The sequence below is a fragment of the Lepisosteus oculatus genome, chromosome 24 (assembly GCF_040954835.1).
Source record: "Lepisosteus oculatus isolate fLepOcu1 chromosome 24, fLepOcu1.hap2, whole genome shotgun sequence".
NCBI lineage: Eukaryota > Metazoa > Chordata > Actinopteri > Semionotiformes > Lepisosteidae > Lepisosteus > Lepisosteus oculatus.
In genome coordinates, this window is record NC_090719.1 from 1,629,596 (window position 1) to 1,649,901 (window position 20,306).

At 49.3% G+C, this 20,306-nt stretch overlaps 1 protein-coding gene across 2 annotated transcripts in view; it reads right to left on the minus strand.

The window, feature by feature from the left end:
* The window catches only part of LOC102690841 (collagen alpha-1(I) chain), an 84,239-nt gene that overhangs the window by 54,315 nt on the left and 9,618 nt on the right, over positions 1-20,306 (minus strand). For both annotated transcript variants that reach the window (XM_015366794.2, XM_015366797.2), the window contains exons 2-6: positions 7,240-7,387; positions 6,946-7,104; positions 6,478-6,673; positions 4,307-4,447; positions 3,695-3,775 (exon numbers count right to left, since the gene is read on the minus strand). In XM_015366794.2, coding sequence (XP_015222280.2) covers positions 3,695-3,775; positions 4,307-4,447; positions 6,478-6,673; positions 6,946-7,104; positions 7,240-7,387 — 725 coding nt within the window. The remainder of the gene's footprint in view (positions 1-3,694; positions 3,776-4,306; positions 4,448-6,477; positions 6,674-6,945; positions 7,105-7,239; positions 7,388-20,306) is intronic.

Consider the following 20,306-nt stretch of genomic DNA (forward strand, 5'->3'; position numbering starts at 1 on the left):
GACGCACACTTGTCCAAAATTACTGAGCCAAAAAATGCCTAGTCTTCAAAAAATCGTGTTGCTCCAGTAAAAAAACACTATTATACAAAGGTCAGTATTATAAATTGATTTGCAGTACATTCAGAGTCCCAGAGGCATGGAAAAAAGACAGAAATGTAACTCCTGGGGCTATAAGACAGTAATACAAGAACATATACTAAGGCATCCAAAGTGTTATTAATGCTCTTGGGTTTAGTACTCACTGTTATATTCTTAATACCTTTTGGCATAAAATCACAGTATGACGCATCTGAAGAGGCTCCATTGAAACACTGCTCTTTTACCCTCTACTTTTCCATGTGGAATTAACCTCTGCTCGTTTTTTGCAGCCGGCACACAGCTCTAACCCCTGTATCCTACCTCACAGCTCATGGAGCGGCTGCAGGAATTAGGCCTGTCCTGCACCACGGATCGCCACCCTCTTGCTCTTAATGCACCCAGGGAGAACCCCGGAGAGGGTCAATTAACACAATTATCAGTCAATTAGCACAGCAGAGCGAAAAGGCCTCGCTCTCACCATTGCCCATGACCTTTCTGTCAGTGCTTCAAGCAGATCCAGGGGCCCAGGGCTGACATCTTGCATGTTCTAACACTTCCTGCTCTGTGGCAGAGCACATCTGAACTGAAACGCACGCACTTTTAAGTGGTTTTAAAATGTGTTTTTAAATCAAAATCTTAAACATAATATCTCTTTCACTGCAGAGTCGCCCTGGAAAGGCTTCGGATGTGCTAGTGACGAAGCCACATGGTTATTTTCTCAATGAGAGATTTTGCATGATGTCAGAGTGGGGAAAAAAAATGAAAATCTGTGAGCACATCTGAACCCTGAACTAGCCTGAAAAATAACTGTACAGTGTCTGTATTCATCAGTCTGTTAGAACAATATCAAATGAAAAGAGTCTGCAGCTTTAGCAAAACTCTCTGGCTGACATTTTCAACCTTGACCTCTGACCCGAGATGCACATTAACCACATGCCAAGTCAAGAGTTTTTTTTCCCCTAATACACTAGCACCTCATCATTCATGTTAAAAGCTCTATTTTCAACTACGTACAGAACACTCCTGAGTCCTAGATTTAAACATACAGTAGATGTGCTGCATGTGTCCTGTAATGAGAGCACTATAGGCTTTAAAAGGAATGGTAGAGTCCTGACTGAATGAAATATTGGGACTGTTAGCTACCCTCCTAATCAATGAAGGGACATGCAGTGTATAGCCACAGACAGCTAGCAATTGCAGCATTTAAAGAAACCGGGAAGATGAAATCTTACATCTCCGCAAGCAGAACTTAGGTGGTTGGATGACCAGTTCATTCCGCAGTATTACCTCCTGCTCCTCCTCACTCAGAAGACAGGAATAGCAGGAAGTGCTTTCTGAATGAAAATGGATTTCGTCTGCCACAATGGAAAGCCTCATTCTTTTTAAAGAAACACATGGCAGTTAGGCGGCAGCTGAAATCTGCACATTTCAACGTTGATGTTTACTCCTATTTGGATTGCATTCAACAAACAAAAATACATTATGCATAATTTACATTTAAAGAAATGTTACAGGCACTTTAATTAAATGTTGGTTTTACAACATCAACATCAGGAACACACCCAAAAAGCCATCCTTCCTGAAAGCCTGCAGAGGGCACTGTAGCAGAAGCACAGAAAGGTGCCGCAGACCAGGGGTTGAACCGTGGACCACCGTGGCAAAGCAAAGTCAGCGCCATGGCACAGGCATGACAAATCATGGCACAACTGCAGAAAGACTTTGCCTGTTCACCCCAGGGAACTCTTGCGAGGAACAGGCTGGTTTCAAACTAGCGATCACTATGTAAATCACATTCCGTGAACGTGACCACATCTGGCTCCTACAAAGACTGGCCAAGGAACAGTCAGCTAACAACATCTGGCTGGACTGCGCAGTGACTATCTCCTCCCAGCAGCTGTCTGAGTCACACTTCAGCAGGCACAGTCCCCATCAGCCCCTGGGCAAGCAGGATTACATATTACCCCGGTGATTGTGGCCACTCGTATTGTTAAGTCTAAACCAGGTTCTGTGCCACAACAAGAAAGAGAACCCTGGCTAGGTCAGAATCTGCAGCTAAGCAAACATTTCCATTGCTCTGCATGTTAACCTGACAAGTTCTGTCCGAGTTCATCAGGAGTACAAAATACCATTTAAAATCATTAAGTAAAAAGAGAACATCCCTGCAGTACTGAAAACACTGACAGACTGTGCTGTTAAGAGTACAAAAACAGAGCCTGAGGTTTGTAAAACAACAAACATGTACGCAAGGTTTCTGAAGCATGGCCTGATGGCCCGCTTGGGCCACATTTGTTCAGACTGGAGAACTCAGGCCCCCAGCTGCGTGCCTCTGGTGGAGAGCTTAACTGCAGGCGGACAGTAACCCCAGTGGAGGGCTGGAAACGTTTCCACTGTCCGACATCCCCAAGGGGGCAGGCATTAGTGATAACAAATGGCAATGCTGAACTGCAGACTGAGCGACCTGATTTATTATTCTGTGTTTGAGTTCATAAAAGTGTACCACATTGGACACTGGCATTCTTGAAGAAATTCTTCAAAAAACAGGAAAGGGAATGGCTAACATCCCCCAAATTGATATTTTTTCCACTTGGTTTTCAGCTGGTCTTTGTGCAAAAGCCAGAATGTCTCTGCAGCAAGGCTGCTCACTTGTAATGCACTATTTTAGCTGGAAGAGGAAAAACACAGACCCTTGAGAACTGCAAGCCTTGAACCCTTGTACGGCTTGTACCCACCCATTTTTGGAACCCCAGCTGTTTCAAAACTCTTCTCTCTGGCGGTGCCCCCCCCACGTACTCGTGCTTCCCCAGAGCCCCCCCCCCCACAGAGCCAGCAGTTTTCAGTCGGGAAACTGAAGTGACCGCACTTGCCGAAACTGCTGCACGCAAGACGGCGCCCCACAGCTCGTGCGAGTTGCTGTTCGCCAGCAAGCGGGGAGAGACCTGGGCGGCTGATCCCCTGCGATCCCGAGGATCGGATCCCGGGTCTGTGGGCATGGAAACGCGACCTGCGACACCTGGGCCACAGAGCCCCCACGGCGCCCTTGCAGACGCTGGCCAACCCCCTTCAAAGAAGCAGAGCCAAGTTCTACCCGACCCAGTGTGAGGAGTGGAGCCCTGCCCGTGAGGTGGAGGGTGAAAGGAGTGAAACAGTGTCTTCCCTCACCCAGCCCCATCGGTGAAACTCTTCTTTCTCAGCCAGGCGCCGGTCACTGTTGTGCCGAGCTCAAAAACTTCTCCTACCGCGATCCCACGGTGATAATTAATTATAGGTTTCCTCCCCATTAGGAAATGAAATAACGGCTTTATTAGGACAAATGAGGAAGCGGTTAGGGTCAGCAATACATCTGTTTAAAGCCACATCGGTGTTTAATTTTCCCATATTTTCTAACTTTTTTTATGCCTTTGACTCCTGAAGAGCTGTTTTCCTCTGTGCAAACCCACTGTCGTGCTGTGAGACGTGGCTGGGAGGTGGGTAGGAACAAGCAGCTTATTGAAAACGTTACCTGGGAAGGCAGACAGGTCATGCTTAAGTGGAACAAATTTTGCGAAATTAATCTTTGATGTGTCTAGATATTAATTTTACAGCTGCACATCTTAGTTTGTTCTTCTGTTCTACTTACTATGAACAGACCCTCAATGTCAGTGGAGCTTCCAGAGTTCTCCAACAAGTCTTCAAGATGGTTAGAGGACAGCACTGGATCCTGCACAAACAGACAAATAACAAATGGGGGAAAAAATAAGGTAATCAATCAAAACGTATCAGCAGTGCATTAAAAAACACCTGAAACTGGTTTTGAAAGTTGCTATGGCAACTTAATGCTAATGTAATGTGCTTAGGTTTAGTGGGTTGCCAGTTGTGAGTTGCAGGGCAATATAACCAGCTGCTATAAAATAAGGTGCCTTCCTTTGGATGAGACTTAAAACCGAGGTCCTGACTTCTCTGTGGTCATTAAAAATCCCAGGGCGTTTTTCGAAAAGAGTAGGGGTGTAACCCCGGCATCCTGGCCAAATTTCCCATTGGCCCTTACCAATCACGGCCTCCTAATAATCCCAATCTCTGAACTGGCTCCATCACTCTGCTCTCATGATAGCCGATAGCTGGTGTGGGGGCTGCACATTGGTGCTGGTGGAGGGGAGCCCTCATTACCTGTGAAGCACTTTGAGTGGAGTGTCCAGAAAAGCGCTATATAAGTGTAAAGAATCATCATCACCACTATTAATGCGGTTCTTACCTCCAGCCCGCGCGTGTTGGGGATCCTGGGGGAGCGAGGGGGCTTGGGAGACACCCCCCCGCAGATGGGGAGGTAGAGGGCGCAGTGCTCTCGGGCAGCATCTGGGTCGCCCATCACAAAGGTCATCTGCCGCAAAGACCCCTGGGAGAAGAACGGGAAGCGGCGCTGACCAGGGCAGGGTGCAGCGCGGTGAGCACACGGGCCCCAGGAAGGCAGGATAAGGGACCGGTGCACACCGCAGGGAACCATGACCGATTTGAAGAGTAAAATCATGGTAGAACTATGGTTCTATCACAGTCAAATGGCAAAAAAAAACCAAGCTCCTGAGAAAAACTTTCTAAGGTCACTTAGCAGGGACTACAGACTCTGACTAGCCTGAACGCATGCAGCTTCAATATGCCAAAAGCAAATTTGCCATCCCACCTGTAAAGTAATGGTGCTGAATCCTGCAGGCCTGTAGAATCATGGAGAACCCCAACTCATCCATGAGTAATGACTTTTCATTAAATCATTTTCCATTCAAATGACGTCACTAAGTGTCTAATAAGATACCAAGACAAGTCGCAATTTTAAATAAAACCTATACTGTAGCTCGTTGGATGGCTGCTAGTAGTTGTAATTGATCCAGTGATCTCATCCAAGCAAGCCACCAAGATCTTTGATGGGATCCTCGCGGTGAAACAAAGAGGTCGAACGAGTACCCCTTCCGTCGCCACGCCTCGCCCACCAGACATTTTTAAAACTCCCGCTGCCTTTCTGCCACCTTTGCCGGTGGCTGTGGTGCTGGGGCAGGACTGAGGGGGCGTTGCAGGAATGGATGTCAGGTTTGTGCGGTTTCCTCCGTCACTCCTTTGGCACCAGGAGGCAGGGCCTGCCGTCTCAGGCCACTGGGGCCATGCATTCAGCAGCTTCCACTCTCTGAACAACTTCACCCTTCAGAGAGGAAGCGGCCCAAGAGGCCGTGCGTGAGTCCACATACCGCTGGGACACGATGTTTCCACGCCAGCAGGAAACTTCGCCCGAGACGCGTTGACACGTTTCTCATTCTGCTTCTTCCTCTTCTCAGGGCGCACGGCTGTCTCTGCCCCCTCCCCCCCCGAACACCCATCACAAACCTTTCAGCACCAGTCCGGAGTTCAAAAAAAAAAAAATCGACATCATGTTCAAACAGTTTGCACTGCAATTTCCGGAGATCATCGCTGCCAGCTGTCCCGTCGCGGCTTTGGACGTTTTACGGTGTGCTAATCCCGGCTGTCCTGCACTGCGTGACGGGGTCAGTGCGAGAGGGGGAGCAGACAGGGCACACTCCTGCACCACCGGGGACCAGAGGAGCTCTGGAGTTCATCAGAGATCAGATCTCAAGTCTGAGCTGCAAGATGCTCAAGGTAGCTCACGACAGGGTGAAATATTTATCACCCTTTGATTTACAGGCTGGGATTAAGGACACATAGAAAGTGCGTGCTGTTCGGCCCTGCAAGCTGCACGGCCAAGAAATTGAGACCAGGATGCGTGGACGGAAAAAGACATTTTGTGGCAGGAGTTTAGACCCAAGACAATAAAAGAAGTAGCAGCCACTTTATTCCAAAATACAAATGGATAATCATAAAATCTAGGACACAGCTCTTCTGTTTCCTAGAATCCTGAAATGATGTACTTTTTATTGTTAAATTATGTTTTTAGTGTAATTTTGTTGGTGTCCTACTGACCGCAGCTCAATATCTACTGGGTTAAATCAGACCGGTGCCCATGCTGTGGACCATGTGGGCCATGGGCACGACGACTATTTCATACTGGGATTCATTTGTCTTTGCTGCCATCGAGTGGTAAAGAAGCTACATGATCCTTCCTGCCCTTTGAAGCAGAAACAGGTCTCAAGGACCATGTTTTGGAGGCATTAGGTTTATGATCTGCAGGGAGCACGCCTGACTGCATGACGTTCTAAGATCACGCTGGCAGTGTAGCTCACCAGATAGATGTGACCAGTTTCAGTGCAGCGTGTGGACCATTTCTATCAGCGATACAGCAAAGTCTTGCCTCAGGCTGCACTCTGTAAGGAGGTTTCTGCGTATATAGTGTATTATCCAAACCAGCAGCGTTCAGCATCCTCTTTGTGCGGAGTCATGGCTTCTCTGGGTGTTGCACACGTGAAGGAGTCTTCCCAGGGCTCTCACCTCAAAGGGCGTCTCGAAGGTCTCGACGATCCCCCCGACCATCAGCAGCCCGTCGGTGGCGATGCCCATGCCGAAGTAGTTCTTCCAGGCCACGCCCTCCACCAGGGCACAGTCCACGAACAGCTCCAGGCGCCGCGCCGACACGCCCAGGGCCACGCGGTGCCACTCCCCGTCCGCCAGCACGCCCACGGGGAACCTGGAGAGGAGGGAGAGGTTGAGATGGGGAAGACACAGCTGTGGTCAGGCTCCAGGACCACAGTAGAGACTAATTATCTGGCCTCCGTCTTCCTGAATGCATCAAGTCTATCAGAGTGGAACTTGGGATATTTTATTTTCAGAGGGAAGAATACCGTGATGTCACATCGTGTAACACCTTTTGATTTCAGCACAAGACTTCAAGAACTTAAATGCCAGCGATACTATAAACTGCCCATAAAAATCCCCGCTGGAGGGCTACTGGGAACTCACTCGTAGTCCCGCCTGCTGGTGGTGACGAAGGTCAGAGTGTAGGGGTTCAGTCTGATCTGCAGCAGGATGTGGCCGCCGTGGTTGAGCAGGGTCAGGACACTGGTGTCCTCTCGCAGGGCGCTCCTCAGTTCCAGCAGCACGCTGAACTCATCCGCGAAGCTGGACACACAGGCAGGAAACCAGCTCACAACCTTGAACCCACGCCTGGATCAGTGCATTAAGACCGTAAAGAAGCCCAGAGAAGGAAAGCGTGAATAGACAGGGGGAGGGGGTGGCACAAAGAGGAAAGCTCACCTTGGTCCGAAAGCGTGGTGCGTGGGCAGGCTCAGCGTGGCGTACTGGCCGATGTGCAGCACCGGGCACTTCTGCTCATCCTCAGCCAGGGACACGTCACTGTTGTTCACAGCCTGGGAGGAAATCTGCTCCAGCAAATCCACTTCCTCTGCAGAGAGGAGCAAAACAGTTGGCTGCAACACAGAAGCTCAGCTCAGGGCCCGGGCCGATTGAACTAAGGCTTAAATGGGTCTCGCCCAATAATGAAAGGAGATGCAAACAGAACTTCACCCCGATTCACACCGGTTCTTGTTAATTTTGGAAGACTGTGGCCTGCAGCTTGCAGGAAGGGCAGACTTCTCCACCAGCACTTAAGTGAGAGCATGGTTACGGCACAGAGGTTTAAGTAACCAGAACGCTCTGGGCTTCCAAATCGGCACAGTCACGCTGTAGTCTGTGAGCAGTGTCCATGCTGGTCCGTGCCGGAGTGGCCCTGCTGAGGTCCAGGTAAGTACAGCTGCCTGTCCCACTCCTATCCTCCCCTGCAGGCCAATTACTCACCCCGAACAAAGGGCCCAGCAGCTACACTAATTTCGGACCTCGTCTGGACATCGTGTGGGTGTTTCTGAGGCACAGCCGACAGTCACAATGACTCCGTCATGCCTGTCTCGGCTGCTGGGGGACGGAAATGTTCCAGTCCTCACGTGTCTATACCATGTTGCAGCAGCTCCATGAGCTAATCAAACAGCAGCTAAATGAAAAACGAGTGTCTTTTACTTTACTGCAATGCCCGATGGTCGGTGAATACCCAAGAAAGAAAAAATTCAGGTTAGACTTATCCTTCCAAATTGATTTCCTTTTCAAACACGTGGGCAAGCGAGGAAAAACCAGAGCTGAATAAAGAGAATGAAATCCGACAAGAAGCCACGCAGCGAATACCAAGCTCAGCAGACCCTAACCCTGCACACGGCCTGTGATTACAGTAACATGTTGGGAGGAGAAGTCTGATATCGATAGCCAGAAGAGTCCCATGGTTCCCACCCCAAGCCCCTGGTCTGCCTTCGACCGTGGACACGGCCCACAGAGAGAGTTTCTGATCCCTCCACCAGCTCTGTCCTTCAGATGAGGAATCAAACTGGCATTTACCGATACTCCATTCACTGGCCGTCGTCCACCCAGTCTCCACTAGGCGCTCAGGAGAGGCGTGTCCGCAAAATGATTGGTCGTTATTATTAATTCCGACCATCTGCCTCACCAGCACTGGATTCCCCGTTGAGCACTGACGCCAGCCCCCCGCCCCCGGCGTGTCCCACGACTAGCCACTGGGACGCAGGAGAGGAGAGCAGCCACAGGGCCTCCCTCCCGGAGGATCTCCCAGAATACCGAGCCCATTTCTGCACCAGACTCTCAAGGCACGGCTTTTTCTTTTACAGCAATACAGACGATAATAGCTGATCGAAAGATTACGGTTTACGGTAAACAGTGTCAAACATGTAGCTTTATACTGAATTCAAACTGATGCGGGTTAACATGCATTCTCGCACGATCTGTCTGATGCAAGGGAGTCCCCAGCTTCATCGTCAAATTTGAAAGATACTGCTGCAGGGCATGAAGGACACCCCTGTTTAGCTAAAACAGAGGCACACACCCGCCTGAGACAATCCCCCTGTACCCCATCCAACCTCACGCTTCTGCCTGCTCACAGGTGGTCTCCTGGTCTCATCTGGATGGGATGCAACCCCCCCTCCCAGCCATGGTGTTAAAGCCAAGAGCCTGTCTTCTTTTCAAGAAACATCTGGACGAGATCCCCTATGAGCTGCTAACTACAAAATAAGCTACGTGACCCAAATGGCCTCTGCTCATTCAGTACCTTTCTTTTGACAAAGGGAATGGCCTGGGCCTCAGCTGGGACCCACCTGGAAACAAATTTACCCTTGGTCACAGGACCACCGAGCCAAGCCTAAGAAGCAAACAGTGCCCTGTTGCAGTTTTCGGTTTTACAGTGCTGTAGTTCTAGTACTGGCACTGGTCTCAGAGGCTGTGTGTGCGCAATGTCAGCATCCTCTGGTGTACAAAGAGGACGTCAGGTTCCCTGCCTTCAGCCAGTTTTGAATCTTCACCCTCTGAAAACACTTGAGACGGGACCTGCCGAACAACTGAAGCTGGATACAAAAAAAAGCACGAGTTGACCTCACGCTGCAAAACCGAGGAAGAAATATGGTGTCGTTCTAGCGCTGGGTGTGTAAATGAGGGCAGCTGGCACTGTGCGTTTAGGGGTACAAATGTTGTGGCGAGTCAGGCAGCATGCAGACAAGCCCCCCACGTTTCTTGATAGCTTCACTCCACAGCGTTTGGGCATAACGAGACGCAGCAGAATGTCATGTTTCCCCCCTGCCTTGGAGAACTGCCACGATCCCGGCTCGGTGTATTTTGGCATGCCTTCTCCTGCACAGAAGAGGGGCCTTCATAAAATGTGCTTGGCATTCCTTCCCATGAGAACTTTTTTAAAAAAAATAAGTACCTCAATTCAACTTGCATTTGTTAGTTTTTGCCAGTAATGGGCTCCGAGGACTATTCGCTCCTTGAGGACGCGACGGGCGAGTGAGGAAGGGCAGTATAATTGCAGCTCCAGGCCCGATCGGCAGGTCGAAGCTGAGGCTCTAGCCAGGCAGCCGGTCCAGAGAACGAGCCGCTGAGCCCACCTGCCGGCTGTCAGACTTGACATCAAGGGACCACGGAGAAAATGACTCTGTTTGACAGGCCAGTCCTCTAGGCGGATGGGTGGAGGCGATTTATATAAACCACAGTCTCTACAGTCTGATTGCTGTTGCTCTTTTCACCAAATTAGACTCCAATTTGCCTTCGATGAATTCTACTGGAGTCTAAACTATAGAAACAGATGACATCATAAGTGCAATTATGCATTTATATATGCAGCAGGGCAGTGAAGAGTTTTGTTTCTTTGAAATCTTCAGAGCAGACTGGCCGAGCCACAGCAGCAGAATTTCTCCTATATCGCCAACGGTTCCAGCAGCTTGACCTATGACCCCACTGCAGGGTGACAAGCAGGGTCTGATCAGCGAGTGTCCACTTGCCTTGGATTCGGGAGTCCAGCACCGTGTATCTCCTTCTCCAATGTCCTGTGTTCCGGGAAAGCCTAGCCTGAACTGGATGACTATCAATAGGAACTGTAACAGAAAAGGATCAACTTGTCCTCGTTTGAAGTTTCCATTGCAATCTGATTAAAAGTAAAGAGAGGATCAACAAGTAAAAAAATATATAAGAAAGGCTGCAAATAACAAGAGGTCATTCAGTTTGTTAGGTTGCTCATTGCTCTGAGGATCTTCTTGATAGAAGTCAGGGTATCGGCTTCAACAACATAGTTAAGTAACGTGTTCCAGACTCCCACAACCCTCTGTGTAAAGATGCCAGGACAAAACATTTAGTGCAGTGTGTGTACTACTGATAAGATACTCCTGTACTAAAAAGAATCAGTAAGACACACCTGGCTGGGTAAATCCCAGAAAACGTTCGTCAGAAAGACCCACTGCAGATCTAGATGGGGACAGAGAGCATCCCAGTAGTGGGCTAAGCAAACATCTCTCTGTGCTCTAATAACTGCTTCCCGAGACCGCCAGAGCAGTGCCAAGAATTCCTACAGAGCACCCAAAACACCTTCGTCAAGGAACTGTCAGGAATCCCCAAGCTGGGAATAAGTTCTCCAAATTCTCCAGCCCATTCTTTGAATTACTGCAGTGCACAAAAATATGGCTTATTGCCAAATGAACCGACCCTCCCTCGGGGAGGGCGTTATAATGAGCGCGGCTGTACTATTTAGAGACCATCCAGGGAGTCGATTATTTTATTTTAATTCTCATCTGAAAGCACTGGATCTGCAGTCCATTATCCACGGCAGGGGAAATGTTTTAATGGGCAGATCGACAGCGGCTGAAATGAATTCTACGTAACGAGAGTCCCAGGGGGAAACGGCCATTAGGACTGTGAAGGTTGTTTTTTTTCCCCATAAGCATCTAATAATCCCTCAAAGACATAATTAATTTGTTCTGACTGGGTTTACTAAAGATAGGTTTTTTCCCTACCACGAGCCTACCAGACACTGACAGGGCCTTTTGCCTGAACCGCAGCGACGCCCAATTGGTCAATCTGGTCCCACGGCCCTTCAGCGCCCCTGCTGTCTGCAGCCAGGACCCTCCAGTTTGAGAGGGAGCCCTGGACAGTCCCTCCTGTGTCCCAGCTCACGTCGGAGCGGTGTCTTTTCTTACGAAGACAAAACACGCTAGAGTGTGCTCTTTTACGCACGCGTAGGGTGAATAAGAAAAAAAAAATCCACTAACCAAAATGTTGAGGCCCAGAATCTCTGCTGCAGTGTGGGGAGTTCACGCCAGGACCTGCAGCTGGACCACAACAGACCGGCATAGCAGGGCCAGGTCTGCAGCCAGCCAGCCAGCAACGCAGGTGAGACAGGAGCGCCAGGGAGATTTACGGTCCCGCAGCCCTACACAGAAACAGCCCAGCCTTGATTCGTCATGGAAACCTCGTTTCCTCAGGGGCGCATTGGAGCTCTTTTAATGGAATTAAACTGAACCTGACCTCTTTCAAAGACACCCTGCCCCTCCCCTCGCTGTTACGCGAGGATATACAGGCAGAAACACATGGCTCTTCAAAGACGGGAACGGGTGAATAAAGGTCACCGCACATGTGCCATGCTGTAGCCACAGTCAGCAGGTGAACGTGAAAAAGGAAAAACGACAAGCCGGGCACCAGGCGTCTAGAGTTTCGGTGAGGAAGAGGAACAGGACTCCACCGTGAGGGGAACACTGGGCTGCACGCGACCGCACCCTGCTGCAGCTCTGGGTCGGCCATGTTCCAGAGCCGCACCTCGGGACTCCCCGCTACCAGAACACCCCGCAAGCGCTCTGCAAGCAACATCACCTACCTGCACAAGCTCAACACAGAAGGGCGCGGCGTGATGAAACAAGCTGTCAGCTGCTGTCTACACAGACTTAAACAAGATTAATCTCTGCACACAATCCCTGTACCTGTCTACACAAACAATAGTCCTCTATTGTCTTCCATCAGACATCCTTATGCTTATTATCTTTTTTCATTTCCCCTCACATTGTCATTAATTCTTTCTTTTGACCTCAGCGTTTATGGTGCTGAACCGCTCATCCACCTCCCCTTCCAGATGCATGAAGAAATCTGATCGCGGGACAGTGAACAACTTCTCTGAGCCCTGTCTGGTGCACATCTCATGGGTCCGCTGCTAATCTGTGCCTGCTAGTACTCGTCTGTCCCCTCCCCAACACACACCCCACAGCCACACGACCCCTGACCTCTGAGCCCTGCCCACAGGAATCAATAACCACTGACAGGTACATGCCATCTCTGACATTCCTTTTCAGCATATCACCTCTACCTGTCTCATCAATACGCCACTATACTGGAGACTCTTCATACACAAGGATGGACAAAAGACAGAGAAAAAGAGCAAAAACCATCTTCTAACTGAAACGTTAGAGACCTACATCAGTTCATTATGGAAATTATTTATACTTTCTGAAGTTAGCTGCTTGGCTGGCAATGTATGTTAGCTGTGTAATAACATTAATAATGACAAAATTAAAATAAAAAGTTAAACTGCACTAATGGAACAGCAATGAGGGCTGAAGTCCAAGCCCAGAGGCAAGGGAGATAGCTCTGCTGCTCTGGTCAGTTCCACCGGCTGCAGTGTGTAAGGTCTCCCCATGTCCACTCCGAGAGGTCAGATCCTGACTGTCCACCCTCCCCGATCACATGGGAGGAACCTGCACAGTGCACAGTCAGACACAGCTCTCCGCCACAGACGCAGGCAGGCAAGGGCTCTTCTGAAATCAGCCCATGCAGAAGGGGAAATGGATACAGAGCCAAAAATGTTTTATCTTAAAGGCTGGTTTGCACACAGAATTGTGTTTATCCAGTGCAAGCAGAAACTCGTCCTGGGATGGTAATCGCAGGCAAAGCGGGCGGGGAGGCTGGCGTGACAGAGGATACTTCAGGGATAAACCTTCGTTTTCCTGCAGCACGGAATGCCAGACCCTGGACACCGAGTTCAGAGAGACAAGCAGGACAAATCGCCAGCAAATTTTTCAGGCAAATGAAGCTCCACTTAACAGATGAGGAATACGTGCTCGCCGCTGTAATTCTTCCATCTCCTCGGACACGCCGTCTTGTGCTCATGGGATCTCAGCGTCCACATGACGTCTGACAAGAGTTCTGCACTCTGCTGCGGTTTATTTCATGTTCCCGTTGTTGAGGTAAAGGGACTCTGCTGCCTGGGCCGGGGCGAAGGTGTTGGCCTCAAAGGACACGCACATGTCTGTAACCGTCGAGACAGTGCAGTCAGATCTGGGGGGAGGGGGGGGGAATGAAAAAAAAAAATGGGAGAGAAAAGTCTCCAAAAGAAGACAACAGCTGCAAGCTGCACCTTATCACCCTAAAGTGCCTTGCTGTCTCTGAACCCCCGGGAAGAATTCAGTGTTCAGTTCAGTGAAATAGCGCTCCAGGCCTTACTGGGGATTAATGGTCATAAATAACCCTCCTCCAGAGTGATGGCCGAGGACCTGGGAAGATACAGAGGCCTGACAGAGATAACAGATTACTCCACCCCTGGGAAAGAAAACATGTGCTTGTGTGCAGCCTTACTTCACAAAATAAGAGTATACCACTAAAGCATAATGAAGACTGGGTCCCATACCCCGAAAGTATTAACCAGGGATCTTGCATCTGAAATACAGTGCAGTAAATTTGCCACCAAGGAAAACCTCCACATACACATAGAAGTTTACTTCTTTAGGGCAAATCTTGTTTCCAAAATAAAGCTTTTCAAACTAGCTTTAAAACTCCTCACTAACTCTTAATATCTTCTGCTATTGCTTACGGATTTGAAAATAAACCAAGTGTAGCTTGCGAAACATTAAATGTTTTCAGTTCTTCATGAGATTTTAACTTTGCTCACGCTCCCCCAACAACTACGCAAGCAGAAACACCCCCCTACCCATGAACACCAAACTGTGTACAGAAGTATTTTTTCTCCTGTGCTCCGGCTCCGGCTCCAGGTCACGGCGACGCGGATTAAGGGATTACTGAAAATGGAAAGACAGATGAATAAATTGCAGCAAGTGTCTGGAAGCCAGGAGGAGACCTGTGATTGCAGAACTCGTGCGGAGATCCCACAGAACACCAGCACCGAGAGAGACAACAGTCAGAGCAGCAAGGATGGGGCTCATGAGTACAGGGATGTCCAACGCACAGCAGCCCCCCAGAAGTCACAGACTTCACCGTCCCTCTAGACAGGTGGTTAAAGTCTTCACTCAGAAAGATAAGGAAACTTTAATGACCAAGAAGTCACTCAAAGAATGAGTGGCACTGCAGGGGCTGGACAAAAGAGCTCTTTCACACAGATGCTCAGGGGCCCCTCAGACGCAAAATGTTGAGAACTCTTGCGAGTATCTATCTGACAGGTCCGTTTCCACACAACCTATCTCCACAGTCACTGGTTACTAACTGGTGTGTCTCGCTCAAGTGTCAGGGCTCTGGCTGACTCAGCCAATCCAGCTGGCAAGACCGTCCCAGTTCTCCTTGCCCACACCCACCACCTGCAGGGGTCAGGTACCAGCACAGTGCCTCCTCACATTTACCCGAGCCAGATCGCTGTCGCTCACCCTGACCCTGGGTTTCAGACACACTCACATCCTCAATCAATCACCTTATTTGGTATCGCACCCTTCACAACAATCAGCCACGGACCTCCTCAAAGAACTGTACAGCATGTGGGCGGAGAAGGAAGGCGAGGACATGTGTCCGTACTCTGAAAGCAGTTCTGCCAACTAAGGCTTCCATAGCCTTTCCTGCCACTGAACAAGAGCAGATCACTTCCGTGTCCAGAAGCCTTCGTGAACAAACACAGCCATTTTCGTTACCTGGCTCTACAAGTGGTATCTTTTTTTGAGAGATCAAAGAGATCTGGCTTCTCCTGTGCTTAAACTTGAAAGACCCCAGGTGAACATCTGCCTGCTTGCTGGGCACCGTTCCACAGCCAAGGAGCTCCCTGCCATTGATGTGCCGTACGAGTAGGCTGCAGACTTTTTTTCCAAACAACGCCTCAGTATGAAATCACCGGGCACGGCCAAAGATCACAGGAGTTATTAATGGAGGTTTCAAAGAAAAGAAAAATGTACAGCCAGGTGGGAGACATAATCCGCCTGACAAGAGACAAGCATCTTGAGCCCATGTGTTGAAAGAGGAGACTCCCGGACAACCGACACACAGCTCATTCATCAGAGCGCAGTTCCCTGCATTCACAGGTACAGTACCCCGGGTTTTCTATCAACGGTCCCTAACATTTGTTTTCCGCACGTTAAAAGCGTAAAATGCTGTAGAACACGGCGATGCTACGTGTTCGTTGTGCCCCAGCAGGTGCATGGTATGGGAAGATTGGCAAGAGACCATGGACAAAACAAACAATGGACAGGAAGGAAGATGGCGCTCCAAGTTAATTAGAAACTGCTCTGATATGCAGTGGGTATACAGCATGTTTAAGGACACAGTAAGCCCCCAGAATGCACAGGGGTAGAGATGCAGGATTTTGCAGCTCTGGAGAAAACAGAAGCTCGGGGTGGAGAGGGGCCCACGGGGTGACCAGGTTGATGACATACCACTGGGATTGCGACACAAGAACCGGAGTCTACCCTTCTCCTAGACATCATGTTTCCCTCCTTAAGCGGCCAGGAGGTAAAAAGAGGAAAGTCCAGTGGGTTCTGCGGGCTCACCACAGCGCAAAGCCAGCTGCGCAGCTCTCACTTCCTGAAGCACGCAGGCTCTAGCAGGAGGACTGAGGGCCTTTGAGTACAGTGACACCGCTGAAGCCCGGTGCTTAAAGATCACAAATGTTTCTGTTTTCTGAACCTCTCTGACCCCTTAACTACTTAATATGAGCAATTACTGACTGAATGGGTCATAATTAGTGACTTAATTGGTCATAACTACCATCCTTCTCGGGGTTTCAGCAGGTGGTGAATTAAAAAGGTCCATAAAACCTGAAGGATCCCAGGGGCGGATTCTGGTGACCCAGCCTCAGTTTTCCACCGAAAGGCTGGAAGGTGGTAACAAGCAGGCCCCTCACACATTAGAGAGCCAGCAGGACAGGAGGAACAGGGGGACGCTGAACAGACAAGCTCTTTGGGTCCCGTTTTGGCAAGTTGGCAAAATCCCCTCAACACAAAAACAGTTGTTCCTCCCCCCTCAGCCCGCATGGTTTCTTGAGCTCTCCAGGTCGAGCCTGAACACTCGCAGCTCTCCGGCTCGGAGGCGAGACTCTTTCACACTTCTTCTCTGTTGCTGGTTTTGGCATCATGTGTTTCCCGGGCCAGCGAGCCTCAGGTCTGCACTGAAGGACTGCCAGTGTGCCCACTAGGCCATACATCTCCTCCTGTTCCAGCCCGTGCCACCCCTGGCAGGAGAAAACCATTTAAGACACGAAACCTTGTAAATGTGTTACTTATTTAATTTGCTGGCATCCTTTAACGGGCACAGTATAGTCCACACCTGGAAACATGAAAGGAACCTTTAAGTAAAACAAATTTACAAAGAACCCTGCTATCTGTGCAGCAATAACTGAATGGTGAGTTATTTAGCACAACGATGTGCAGAAACACACGCATCCACAGACCCCCTGACTGGCTCCTGCCTCCCCCCCCCCCCCAGCGCGTGCTCAACCGAGATGAGGAGCAGTTGGCGTCCACGTTGCTTATGGCGTCCCCCCTTTCCAGCCTTGAGCCCCAGAACATCTCCAGGCAGGCATCGGGAAGAAGTGCCTGGGCGCTGGATCTACTGTACAGCAGGACAAGGAGCAGGACCGGAAGAGAAACGGCTAGGGATGAGATGACCGCAACAGGAAGCTAATGAGACAAGGAAAGATGATCTGGTTCTGCCACACAGTCCGAGGGAGAAGAGTCCTCTACGTTACTCTTCTTCCAGTGCACTGAGAATGGCAAGCAGGAAACTGCAGTTGAGCACACTTCCTGTCTACTGTAATAGCATTCAGCATGGCACTGTACAACACTCTGGCAGGAACGGCTTTCCTTGCGATTGATTAGATGTTGCATCTCCACCAACGAGATGCCGGCACCAGCAAGGAAGGGCCACAACCAGAGCGATTGCTGACCAGACGCATCTCATCGAGGCCGCTGGGCCGACAATTCACAGGGCCCACGCGGACTCAGCCGGGACAGAAAATAAGAAATGGGGAGTTTCTGATCCACCTTCCATGCAGCCTGGAAAAACCAAAGGCAATCCAGCAGGCCGGGGGCCTGACCAGACAAAGTGGGAAGGTTTACGGCGCATCTGAAATTACAGAACAAGCTTTCTCTGCTGGTAAACCTCAGTTCTGGGCTGCTAGTAAACTACAGAAAGACGGTTGTGCCCACCTCCCTGAGGAGAGTCGGCTGAAGCTTTCTGGATTTCCATGAGATGCTACACGGGCTCTCCAGCCACAATGCTCTCCTCAGTCTTAGGGAATCTTTTCTGTTTTCATTGAGCCCATTCAGTTCCCCAGCACAGTAAACATGCAGAACCAGTCACCCCAGGCATTCGTTTTCCATTTAATGCCCAATTAGTTTTACCGGTTCACATTTCACTTACTGGAAAGTGAAAGCAAGGTCTCCTGGGATGAATCGTGTTGGGCTAGGAAAATAAAATAAAAAGGAAACTCTTCAAAATTGCCTCGACTGCTTCTCTTCCCCTTAATCCTTCAATTATATTTAATCAAAACTTAATTTACCACACTGTACAGTACACAGTCTGCAAGCAAGTTTAATAAAACTGAGAACAAAGGTTGGTAGTGAGTCAGATCCTGTAATAAACTCTCAATTGCAATTTCATGGTCCACTTCAACATTTTAATCTTCCAGTGGATATCCACCTCTTCAAATAACATAGCAAAGCCTTATTTACCCTTTTCAAAAGGAAAGCAGCTCTGTCACAGAGCAGTAGAAATACGACTTCATTACACGTCAACGAAAATGCAAAAACATTTTCACATAGACTGAAACAGCCATGTCTGTCTTAAAATGCATTTTTTCCCCCCATTTAAAAAAAGACAACGCGTGGCATTGGCTTTCAAACCAGCACTGCAATAGACGTTGCATTACTGTAGAATCACGAACGGCATCCAACCCTTTTGAACTGTGACGGAGGGCAGAGCCCCAAGACGGTGAGATGGTGGAGGCAAGGTGCTGCTTTTCTACAGAGGTACATTTTAAAACACCCAGAGGGTCACTCTTTGCAAATCAATCCAGTCGTATGGGGGAAGAGGAAACTCTCCTCGGGGGGTTCACTGCGAAGCCACAGACGCACCGGAGAGAGATTGACCAGTGCAGTAGGACCCCGATACTCCACCCGCCAGGGAGGGCTCAGTCTCGCAGGCGTAAACCCACGGAGACGGGCAGATTATCTAGATGGCCAGAGGTGACGGACGCCAACAGTGAGGTTTTAGTGTCGGCGTCCGGGTGCTGGAGGCCATTTTATAAACGACGGGAGGGGGATGGGGCGAGCACGTCACGGGCTGCAGTTACCACGGGCTGCGGTGCGTTAGCGTGCCATGTCTGGAACGAATCACCCAGCTGTGCCGAGGGAAGGCAGAGGGAGACTTGCTGGGTTCCTTCGTGAAAGGACCGGAGCAGATTCTGGCGCCGATTGGCTACCGCCAACCAGATGTACAAGGCGGATCAAAGAGCCGCCTCTGGTTTATAGCGCTTCTCATGCCATTTTTCCATTACTAACAATGGAAAGGTACTCGCTTTTTTTTTTTTCCTTTTGGTCATATACTGTATTTCCAGGTTTGCCCAGATCGCTTGCGCAGATGATCACGAACACACCTATCCTTATAATCACTCCCCGTTTTCTTCCCCTGCACTAGTCCAGATTTCCAGTGCCGGGCTGTGACTTGGCTCTCTGTACTGCAGCCTGGAGTTTTGAGGGGAATTAGTGCATTAGAGAAAAGCCTGTGAAAAGGACCTCTGTCAGGAACAGGGAAGACCGAATTAACCCGAGAGTATCAGCGTAAATCTCCCATCCCAGCAGGGTTTAAAGTGACTGGTTATCCAGAAATGTTAAGCCTTTAACAACCTGAAATGATCCCACAGCAGTATTGGGTGGCTGGGTCTCGGGGCATCCAGCTCAGAGCACGACAGCGATTAGCCCCATCTCTTTAACCGGCGCTCAAAATCCTTCAGACAAGCCCCTCACTGCCTGAGAAGCTCACACGCTCTTCAGGGGACGGAGGAAAGTCAGACCGTTAGAGCAAATTTGAGAGTTGCACAGCTTCCCGTCTTAATCGATCACTCCACCACTTAATGAAGTCCCTGGACTCGCTGCGTCTTGAGAGACTGCTCCGTCTCTGCTTTCCGCTTGGCAGACTGCTAAAATGGAGTGCATGTTACGGTATCTGTTAAAGAGTTTCAAAAACAGGATTTTTCCAATTGAAATTCATGGTGCAATTACATGTTGGGCTCCATATGACATTTTGGGTTTTGCCAGTTGTGCTTCCACTTCCAAACAAGCCAGACAGCTTAATCAAAATCTGGTGCTTTACTCTGCTGGTCTGTATTAGCAGACAACTGGTGCCTGACTGAGTTTTTCCTTTTTAAGATTTTGTTCTGCTGTGTTCAATTCCACTTTTAATGGGCTGAAACACACACATCTACTTGCAAACAATCTGCAACCCAACCCATTTAGCTGGAACCCATAGAAATAGCCATCACCATCTTAGCTTCAAACCTGAAACCAAGCCGCCAGCAAAGCTAGTACTGTATACCAAAACGTTTGTCCCCATTTAACAAAAAAACATTGCATTTTCCAGTTTTAATAACGCAATGCAAAGGAAAAAAACAAATACAAAACCAAAAGTCTGTTTCCACAGCAAACTGTGCCTTCTGCTCACAGGGGAGTAGTTACAGCCCCCAGACTATCCATGACAGTAAATGAATTAAACCTTCAGTCCTCAGCTGCTAGGCGTCAAGCAAAACATGC